This window comes from Aquila chrysaetos, chromosome 1 (genome assembly GCF_900496995.4).
Source record: "Aquila chrysaetos chrysaetos chromosome 1, bAquChr1.4, whole genome shotgun sequence".
Taxonomy (NCBI): Eukaryota; Metazoa; Chordata; class Aves; order Accipitriformes; family Accipitridae; genus Aquila; species Aquila chrysaetos.
Genome location: NC_044004.1, coordinates 47,055,663 through 47,067,200, shown reverse-complemented (window position 1 = coordinate 47,067,200; position 11,538 = coordinate 47,055,663). Strand labels below are relative to the sequence as shown.

Below are 11,538 nucleotides of genomic sequence, written 5' to 3'. Positions count from 1 at the left end.
TCATGTTCTTGGTTCAGCTTCTTCCTCTTACTTTCCCACCTTGGAAGCCCTTTTCAGCTCAGGCATTAGCCCTAGAATATCTAGGTGTTAGCTTAAATTTTGAATAGTTGTTTGAGGTAAGTGTGGTTTTACTTGATATGCTCCAAAACTAGTCCCCACTTTATAAAGAAATTTTGTGTAGGTCCCTAATCCATTTAATCGATTTTTGCCTTTACACTGCCTAGTACTGGTGTTGGTACAGTAGATGCCGACATACTTCTTGGGGCTTCCATAGACAAGAACCTTTTGTTTTAACCCCTTCTATATTTTGTATTCTTTTATACTAGAAATCAAGAGACTGGCAGTTCATAATATCTATTTTATAGACAACTTTGCCATAGCAACAATGTGGACTTTGCCTTTGACTATGATGGAGATTTTTCCTATTCTCTAAATTCACAATTTCATGTATGTGTCCATGCATGCTCGTATTGCCTTAGTCTGAGAGGCTTTCTTCCTTAGGTACCTGATGTAGCTGCTGACATGTTACCGGTGTCCCCTGACCCTTGTCAGCCTGGCAAGCTGTTGAATCTATCCAGCTTCTTTTAAAAAGAAAATATTAAAAAATCTGAATCTCTTTGAGGGCAGATAAAATTTAGCTCCTTGTCTTGAGTTCATCTCAACTGACTGACTCATTTTGAAATACATCTTGCTGTGCTGATGAGTGTTAGCCTTCACATCGTAAAAGATTTTTAATTGTGTGACTGTAGATATGATGGAGTACACCATGATCTACTGGTAACAGTAAAGTCAAGGGCCAGATAGGAATGTCTCAAAGTATTTAAATAAGGAGAAAATCTGTCAAAAATCTTATTCCCATATAGTATATGTTTCCAAACATCCCTCTTTGCTCTTTCACAGTTTTTTTTTAACATTAGTCATCAAGAGTGGTTAATGTGTAAAAAATAGTGACATGCTGTTATTGGAAATAAATTACATTGTGCATTTGTCTGTATTTCAGTGAGTGACTGGATTGCTACAAAGGGACTGTTTATAAATTTCGCTTCCCCTTACTTGGGAAACCACCAGGTTTTATCTAAACTATAGCAAATGTTTTGTTTCAAACAGATTTACCTAAATAAAACTGTACTTTTCAGGCCTCTCACAGTATTGTGACTTAAGAAAAAAAAAAATTAAAGAAAAAAAAAATTTGGACAATTTATGACAATTCTCTGGTTCTGGTTGTGTTTTGTGCAGCAGCAGCAGCTTTCCTTAGGGCAGACTTGTGTCCATGCACACAGCCCAGCCTTTGCCTGCCACAGAGCAGACCCCATCCTGAAAGGGAGAGCCTGAGGAGCCAGTGTGATCCTGGAAACTTTTGTGTGTGTGTGCCAGAGAGGGGAGAGAGAGGGAGACCTAGCACAAAGGAGAGTAAGGGAGGAAGGCAGGGGAGAGAAGGGAGCTTGCTTCATGCACTGCTGAAGGCTGTCAGAAGCAGACTGTACGAGCAGCGCGCTGGCTGGTTTGCAATTTAAGGGACAACGTTCATTGACTTTATTCATTGAATTGCTGAAGGACAGATATGACATCCGACTGCTGCTTCTATATGTTCTTGCTTATTGGTACCAAGGGTAAGTGTACCTGACTTTTTTTTTTTCTTGTTTTGAACATTGCAAAGCAGATAGCTGATAAACTTCAGTAGTGGATTTTTTTTAAAACTATGATATCTCAGTGTTATTTTACAGTTCTTCATGGCAATTATTCTTTGATAGAATCGAAGTGTAATGCAGTCTCTCAAGGTTACTAGCTACATGTAAGGATCAGATATTTTTGTACTTAATGCTTTGAGAGCTACTATTAATAGTTATGAGCTGAAATTTAAAAATAAGAAACAGTTTAAATATTACATGAATGCTTGCTGTAAATATTTAATGAGGGTACATATAGAAGTGACTCATTTCAGATGCCGTGAAATCCACATTTTCAACCCAGTTCAGTAGTTTGTAGTGGTACTGTGCAAGCACTACTAGAATTGGTAGCTCTCGAAAAGTAGGTTGTGAAGGTAGCAGGAATTTTTACCCTTTGATACAGCATGATAGGCAGTATAGCATGCAAGTTGGACACTGAATTAAATTTAAGTTTTCTGTCAGATGCAAGTCCCTTCAGTGTGGTGGGAGTTACACCTGACCTTCCGCTTGCTTTAGTAATGTTTTTTTCATTTCATTCAAGTAACCTGTTTGTAAGTGCTGCTTTTGACTTTGGTAAAGCTGTCCCTGTGAAGCTGCTGATACTGATCTATATGTTGGATTTTCCTAATGTTTATCATTTTCTTTAGCTGCAATTTTTATATTTAAAATTGCATTTTGTTGCACAATGTCAATACTAAAATAATATTTTATTAATTTTGCAGATGAAATAGCTAGCCTTTGCAATATCAACTGTTTTGTTAAACTAATAGGAGCATAAGGTTGAATTCTGCCGTCTTCTTCTTAATTGAACAATAGCTTGCTCTCTCTCCCACTTTTAAATTAAACCTTTTGGGGGTTACATGTGCATACTATGCTGCTTAACATAAGATTTGTAAGGGATATTGCCCACATTAGGAGTTTGGGAAATAGAGCTCCTCTTACCGTTATTTTTACCATTGCAAAGCTTAGTTAAATCTGTGGAAAAACTCTAAGCATTTCTATGATGTTTTGGACGAATACATAATATGTGAGCTGCAAGCATGAAAAAACAGTGATATTAATGTATTTGGAATTAAGCAGGCTATGATAATGAGATTTTTATCAAGCCTGTGAGCGAAGTCTGGCTTCATATGTACCAGCATTATCCATGAGCAATAATCCAATATTTAAAGGTAGTACTTCAAGGTATGCAGAATAAAATCTAAAGGATTTCAACAAATTAAGCCTTTCACTTTACTGTTTTCTATATCAAAACAGTAAAATGTTGAAACATTCATATAAGATGTGCAAATCATTGTTGGTATAATTTCTGCTGGATTAAATTAATCTCACCTGTGGATTTTATAAAACTTATTGAAATATATTGAAGCATATTGCAAAATAGGACAGCAGATGAGGACAGTGAATGACTACAGGCCTTCTAGTATTATAGGTATGATGGCCATTACCTTTTTAGGTGTTTATTGGCTCATCATATATAGCATATTATAACATTTATAAGAAAACCACATCGCTCATCTAGATTTGTCAAAGAGAGAAGCAGTGCACTCATAGATTAAAGCACATGTATGCCTGGAGTCTCTGCCACCTGTTAGTGCTCTGTTTTGCCCCAAAATCAGTTTAGTGCCACTTCTCCCAACCCCTCTCAGTGCACAGTTCATAGCTTCACTGCCTTTCAGAGTTTTCAGCCAGCAATCTGAATTGTAACCACATCTACAAGTTGGCTGATTTCATCTGCACAATAGATTTAAGCTTTGCTCAAGTCTTTAGGCTAGCTGATATTAAAAGAAACACTCCTGAAATAAGTATAGCTGTGCTTAGAAATTGGATTTGCTGTTTATAGACTGCTAGAAGTTCAGCAGTAGAGGTTTGTTGGGAACGCGTGTTGTTGTTGTTGGGTTTTGTTTGGTGGGTTTTTTTAATTTCTACAGCTCATAGATGCTCTTAATTCTTTAAAAAGTAAAATGAGAAATATCTATTGTACAAAAACTTCTCTTGCCTAACCCGTCAATGTTAATTCAATCTACACCTGTTTAGTTTTCTATTCAATAGCTGAAGTTGCACCCAAATTACTCCAATAGCTCTTTTATTTTACTCTCTTCCTTCAGATTCTTCATTAAGTCTTTTTATATGAAAACCTTTCCTTCCAAAATCCAAATAATCAAACTAATCCAAATAATCAAGCTTTTTATGCACCAGCAACTCTCGGCACCTTCCTGACTACTTTCCCATGTGGACTATACTATACCAGGTAGAGGGTTTCTTTGAAAACAAAGCAGCATCTATACCACGGGTTTTGCCAGCGTGACAGCATCAATTGTAACATGCAGAAAAGTACATTTCAGGCTCCAGTTGTGGAACTGGCAGTATTGAATGGGTAGCCAGGATAAACATCTGCCTGGGTGGCTGACCCCCCTTGCAAAGCTAGCAGGTCACTTAGGCATGTGGCTGGCATTGCGCTGGCTGTTGCCACATCTTCCCTCAGTAAAATAATCAACAGTAATCGCTGCAACAACAATAGTGCACATTTGTGTCTTTAGAGTCACTTTGATTAGCTTTCTGGGGACAAAAAACTACTTTGTCTCCCTGGATTTTGGCTAAGTGACAGACTCTTAAACAATTCATTTATCAATCATTAAGAAAAACAGAAGAACATTAGTATCTAAAATTATTCAAAGTGAATTCCAAAAGGGATTTGGCAGGCTCCTTGTGGAAAACAATTGCGACTGTTCCTATTTTAACCCTCTATGCTCTGTGCCCCTACCTGAAGTTTCCCAATCCTATTTCTGCTTGTGCCTACAGTTCCCCTTCCCTCCTCTTTCTGTTCTTCCCCTCATATATTTTTTTCCTTCCCTTACCCTCACTTCAAAATGCCAAGGAAAACTTTCTTCAAACCATCTGAAACTTGTTAGCCCTTCTGGTGCTGCATGCATGTGACAGCTGTTTTCAAGGCCAAGATCTCTTATACCAAATGCTTTCTGTCAAAAGTGGGAAAGAGACCATCCCAAATCATTTGGGACACGGTTGTGCAGGATAGTGTTCTTGTTTACATAGTTTGTAACATATTTTAAGATTCGTTCCAGATTTGTAAATAGGAAAGTGAAATTACTTCAGCCTTTGCACAAGCTCAAATAATCATTGTGTAATAATAATTTTTGGGGTATTTCTTTTCTTTCATTTATCTTGGGCATTAATCTGGCTTCCCTGTGGCTAGAAGAATAATGTGCATCTTGTATGTCTATGTGTACAACAAAAATTAATATACTTACAGAAAATCAGGGATGAAGACTAGATTTCCTGAGGAAAAATTGCTCTAATGTCAGTTAGAGGGTAGTGTAAAAGTCTATATAATACTGAAGCTCTGAAAGTTAGATGATTGTCATCTGCACAGGCTGGTCTGCCTGCAACTGCTGCATGGGCAAAGATGCTTTCACCTCTCCTTTAATAGCACTAGGGGCTACCCAGCTTGCAAACATGTCTTGACTGTTTATAGCAACTCTACCAGACTTCAACCATTTGCTCTGAAATTTTATGTGCAATGTGGACTTTTTTTTACCTTAAGCAAGAAGACAAGCAAAACTTTACCAAAATAATTTCCATTTTTCAGAAAGTGAGGAATTGGTACTTTGCCTATGTTGAACAGTTCTGGGAATCTTGTATTAAGCAATGCCTTTTCTTAAACGAATAAGGACTTCTACAGTATTCCTCTACAAAATCACTGTCTGAGAGATAGTCCTCTGACAGGCCATCCTACTAGAGTTAATGAGCCTGTTCAAGCCTAGTTGCAGTAGCATAAAAATTAACGTTCTCTAATGCATGTTCCTGGATGCTAGAGACCAGTGTGCAACTCATCAGAGGAACTGTCACCAGTGATCTCGGTGAGGGTTTCCTGGTGGTGACGTGTTTCCTGTGCTTTGAAGCCATCAAATCAGACTTTGAAATGACTGGTTCAAGGCAGGGAGGTGTAGGAAGCTGAGAGGATCAGGAAGTCATATTGGTTGTGTCTGAAAGACAGAGAAGGTGCAAATGTATTGGGAAGGACTGAATGAGGAGACTGAAAGCAGGGGCTAAAGGGAGAGGAAGGTGGGACAAGAGAGCAGAGAGGTGAGGAAAAAGGCTAATGCTACTTAGAAAGGGAAAATGGAAATCAGAAAGGCTGTTGGTCTGGGAGGGTAGAGACTGAGGAAAGGGATGTGTGAGAGGGAGCCAGCAGGGAACAGTGAATTAATTGAAGGAGAAGGAAAGGAGCTCCAAGAGGGGAGTGTCTGAACAATAAAGTCAGAGGGTAGTGAGACCAGAACTGGGACCCTGTGCAGGCAGAAGAGGAGCAAAGGATGGGAAGCAGGTAGTGATTAGGCAAGAAAGGATGAAAGTGAGGTAAGCAGCCAGGGTGAGGAAAAGGTGGGACTGAGCAGAAAAAGGAGCTGTGCTTGGTGGGGTGAGCACTGTGCTACAAAGCCAGAAGGAAGCTCAAGATTGTCCTGTTGCTCACTGTCTTCTAGCAAAATGTCTCCTGCATAACACCTCTGCTCAGAGGCTGGTAACATGCAATCGGATCACTCTACCCTCTCGAACACAAAAGGTCTGGCAGGCTAAAGGATCTGAACTAGTGATTCAGCATGGTGTCATGTTATGAAATGTCAGAGGAAAACCAATTTCCTCTTTTAATAGCCCAGGATGTTACCTATGTCAAAGAATGTTACTAATTTTGTGAACTCAGTGCTTAGGAATAGAGACAAAGGATGCAATCTTAATTAGTCCTATGTGCACATACTAAGTTTTCCTCATGCTATAACTCCACAAAAACTTGTGCTTTGTGTACTGCATTTGAAGAATGAATCACAAAGTTATAGTGAATTACGCTGCCTGTGTGACCCTTTATTCATTTGCTGTAGAAGATAAAAAGTGAATGAGGCTGGAGATTACAAAATGATGGCCATGTGATGAAGGCAACTGAACTCTGCTCTGGCAAACTGATTTCTGTTCCCGTTTCTTGCCCCAGACAGTGATGCTCTAAATGCTTCGTAAGTGGATAATAATTATATGGCAGGTTTTCTAGGTTTTTTAACTTGATCATCCTGATGTGGCAGTGTTCATTTCACAGCTGCCACTGAAATCTGTAAGAGCTATGCTTTAAGTAATCTGTGAAACTGATTCTGAAAGCAGGAACCTAAAATTAGCAGAAACACTTGCCATACATATGTTAATGTCTCAGCTCCCCATGTGAGCAATAATACCATATTCTAAACTGTAATCTAAGCAATCTGTGAGGACTTAAATATGGGAAGTTTAATTATTGTAGCTGTGTGACTAAACTAATGAGGAATTTAATATTGTAACTTGTAAGTGGTTAGACTGTAGACTAAGCAGCAGGGTGTCAGTAATCCATTAGAGGACTAACCGAAGTGTAGATAAAATGCCTGTAGTATTATATGGAGGTGTGTTTGCAGAAATGTATGGAATTTAAAGATCTGTGACAGAATTTGAATATATGCTGCTAATAACTGATGTCGCACATAAGGAAGTGACTTTGTGTATGCAAAGAAGTAATGCACAGTGTTATGCTCACTACCTGCTGTGTTGCCCTCAATGCTCATGAGGGATCCAGCATGCAGTTGACTTGCGTGACAGGGCAAGATACAGATACCAGGAAGAATGACTGATGGGAAAATATGGATTTGAATGAGTCTCTGGAGCGATCAGCTGACACCTGCTGGGGAGAGCCAGCCCTGGGAGGGCAAGTTGGCCCTGTATACCTGACGTCAGGAGAAGAGGGTGGCTGGGCAGTGGGGAGGAAGAGCCCAGCAGCAGCTACAGTGATCCTGCAGGACTTGTGCACATGAGATCACTTAGCAGAGTTTATCCAGAGAGGATGTTAAATCACCCAGTCCTGTATGCCGCAGGCCACTGTGTTCCACCCACGTACTCTGCAGCAATCCTGAGGCTTTATTTGGTCAAAATGTTTAAAAAGTAGTTGTCTCCTCCAGAGGAGAGCAAGTGCCACTACAGCAGTAAGAATGGCAGAGGCTGTATGGTGACTGAGACTTGAAGATGTACATACATCTGTCAAAGCAGGTGAAAATTGCCTTTCTCCTGTGTTCTGCAGAGAAAATAAAAGCACTGACTTGACCTGGGAGAGGAGTCTTTTTCCCATCACAGACCTGATTGTCAGTGCTGTGCTGAACATGGGGAAAAATGCACAGTGCTTGGAAAGGTGGTGGTGGTATTTTTTTACTTAGAAAAATATTTTTTTTTCTGTTTTACTTTTGGTTTTCAGTTGCAGTTAAAAAAAGAGGTCTAAAAATAGATAAGGGAGCAATAGACAACCTCTTCTTTGGAATCAGCTACTAAGAACAGCATCCTTTCATGAAACTTAAGTTCTGGCCACAACATAGTTAAAGCCAAAATTTGGGCTGTATGGAAAAAAAGGGACTACATTAATGAATTTAAAAGCCATGTGATTGTGGGTCAAATGCCTTGATTAGTCTGGAGAAGTTAATAGTAATACAGTTGACAAAGATGATCTGCATTTTTAGACAGTTATTCAAGAAGGCCCATCTACCATGAAAATACACTCCCTGATGTCATTTTCTGGTCTTCAATTCCAGGTTAAAGCACAAGAATTTACTGTTATGTTGTATTACGTAGGAACTATAGACACCGGTTTTCAGAAAATTTCATTCTTTTCTAGTATTCAATTAACACTGCAAGCCTCTAGTTGTTTTGGTATTTTCTTTGTATTTCAGAACCTGTTGTATAATAACATTAGTTTCAAAGTGTTTCACAACTAATTCCTTTCAAATTCCTCCTGTGGCTGGTTTGAAAATATTTTCATTTAGAAATGCTGCTTTATCTTCAGTACAGATTTCCAGCATCATGCAGAAAGAATACAACCACTTTGTTCTTTCCAAATATGTATCAGAAATGGGTATTGAATAGTTGGGCTTTTCTACGCTCCTAAGACTTATGTGTCACATGAGGTTTTTCTTTTTTCTTAATATGTTTTAGAAAAAACAGTTATTTTTAAATGTGTTGATTATTTCTCTAGCATGCCTACCTATACATTTTTAGTTTTTATCACTATTTGGTTTTATTTTCATTTTTTTCTTTTTTAAATCTTTCATTTACATATTCACTGCTTTCACATCATCTTTAACCAGATTGGGTTTTTTGCCCAGAGAAATAGTTGTTGTATTTATGGATATGCAGCTTTGGAGCATCTAACATCCAACTGTTTTTAGTACTAGGATATGATCTTGTAAGTTACAAGTATATTATTCTGATATCAATCTATAAAAAATTCAATCTATAAAAAATTCAATCTATATATATATATAAAAAAATACAGCCGGATTGTGATGTCTGGTAACATAAAAAACTCTTTTTAGGAATTAACTCTTCATGGAAATAAGGTATCATAGCAAAAATTCTCCATTTTAGATGTGAAGTTTTAAGATTTACTCTCTCAACATATCCAGCAACATCCTGTATATTTTATGTAGGGAAACATTAGGAGCTAAGAATATTTAATACATCTTCACTGGGTGGACTATAGGTAATCATGTAGGTCAAATTAATTAAGGATCCTACAGTTAAAAAAATAAAGGTACTGTCTTTAATATGATAGACAATAAAAGAACACAGACACATTGACTTTAGATCATTAATGTCCTTTCGCATCCTGTTGTGTGTGATTCAAGATGTCTGTCAAAGCATTTAGCTATGTAGCTTTTAATGCCTCGGCAAAAGCTGTGCTCCAATACTCTCTCTTCTCAGTCGCCTTTCCACTGTTGTGATAGCTCTATCACAACAGTCTCTTACGATCCCCGCTGAGACCGGGGCTGTATTTTTCTAGGCACTCTTCTGCATGCCTTGCCCCAAAAAGCCCGTTGTCTGAGTCAGCAAGTCAGATGTGGGCTGAACGGGGACCTGATGGGAAGGTGTCACAGGACCAGGGTGATGCAACAGATCACTGTTGGAGAAAACGTCTCCTCCTCCCAACCCTGTGTCCTGCCTTGTGTGCCATGCTAGAGAGGGACTGTGATAGCGCTACGCTAATTTAAGCTGTTTCGCAGAGCATGCTTTCACTTGTGTTAGAAACAAGAAAACGCTCAGTGTCAGGAATGGACATCATCATGCGTTAATTTAGCTGGAGTGGGGTTGAAAGGAAGAGAAGGAGGAGCTATAGACTATGTGGAGGCAGCATCCATCAGTAATCCATGTGAAGGTATTGTTTAGCCAAACTGCATCTAAAATGGAGGCAAACTTCTGAATGTATTTTCTCGTTATCTTTTCTAACTTACTTGGGAAAAATTAATATCCAGATAAGTTACACCTATGTGCTGCTAATGCAACATTTCTTTATGTACATTAATAATTGTATAAAGTCTAGAAGTTATAATCTTAAAATCTATAAATCTTAATCTGCATGTGCATTTTTATATAACCTGCAAAAGAAGAAATAAGCTAGATGTCTCGGCTCATGGTTCAACCAGCTAACATTATTCACTTTAAGAAAGTCAGAAATCCTATTAGCTTGAGATAATTTCTGTTTTATGGCAGTTTAACTGGAGTGTCACAATTTATAGTGGTGAATTTTGTTTATTCATAATAAAATATAGTAGAGATTGGAAAATTTGTGATTTTTAAATTGAAACAAGTATTCATGTGTGAGAATCCAATAGTAATGCATTTATTTAAGCACAGTGTCTGCCAATTGATTTTTCACAAAGTAGTCACGTGAGCTCTTAGAGGACAAATTCCTTAAAATACTTTCAAATTATTTTGCTTCAAAGACGAACAACAAAGGATTCCATTTTTATAATACTTCAGGAGGGTGGAATCTCATAGATTTATAGGGCACAGCAACCTCCCAAATCTGAACTTGTAGTTCTATATTAAATTTAAATTCTTAATAGTTATAAATGGTTCTTAGTAACAAAAGTATGTGAATAAATAAAATGTATCAGGTAATCCTGTCTCAGTCTCACCAAGAAATAATATATTTTTATTGTTACAAAATTAATCTTAAGTATGCTTCAGAGCTTCATTTTAAGTTATGCTGGCTTAGTTCCATTGTAAGAACTATCATTAACATCTTTTTAGCCTTTATTAAAGGCACAATGAATGAAAAAAAACAGATTATGTTTCATATTTCAAGTACTTCGTGCAGGGCTCCAAAAACACTTTCTTCCATTTCTCTCTCTGGAGTCTCAGAAAAAGCTTACCTGAGAGTATTTTACAAAGATTTGTTTAAGATTGTGTTACTTGGAAGAAGAGGAAAAATACTGTGGCTTCTGAAATTGTGGCTGATGTGGAGCTTGCTTAGTTCAAGTGACTCAGTAGCAAAATAAGACACTAAAGAGCAAAAGAAGATGGAGAAAGAGAAAATAAAATCTCCCACTCCCCCCCCCCCTTCGGGTTCTTTTCCTCAGCCTGTGGTCGGGCTGGCTGTTCTCAAATCTATTTTTCTATCATCAACGTTGCACAATGTTCATTCTACCAGTCTTTTCTTGTGATGGGAGGAAAAAAAAAAACCAAACAAACCAAAAAAAAAACGTACCAAAATTGGTATGAAAGAAGTTACAGCTAAGTCATGCTTTTTTTTTTTTTTTTTTTTTTGAAGGGGGGAAGTCAGTTTTGCCCTTTTCGACCTAAGAAAAGTTAGGCAAAGTGTTATGACCTTTTTGATTGTTTTCTGTTATGAGAAGTTAATGATTGTCACATAATTCTTTGCTATTCTGCTCATTTACAAATAATGTATTCTCAGAATATCATACCATTAGAATATTGGCAAGTAATTCCCCTGTTCGTTGCCTTTCTAATCTCATACCCTTTTTAATTGCAGCTTTCTCTTAGGGCTTTGCTACAA

General features: G+C 37.8%; 1 protein-coding gene across 1 annotated transcript in view; it reads left to right on the top strand.

Moving 5' to 3' along the window:
- The first annotated feature begins 1,206 nt into the window (after window positions 1-1,206).
- The window catches only part of RXFP1 (relaxin family peptide receptor 1), a 52,937-nt gene continuing 42,605 nt past the window's right edge, over window positions 1,207-11,538 (top strand). Inside the window, exon 1 of the mRNA XM_030029124.1 lies at window positions 1,207-1,610. Within this exon, the coding sequence (XP_029884984.1) occupies window positions 1,562-1,610 (49 nt within the window). The 5' untranslated portion in view covers window positions 1,207-1,561. The remainder of the gene's footprint in view (window positions 1,611-11,538) is intronic.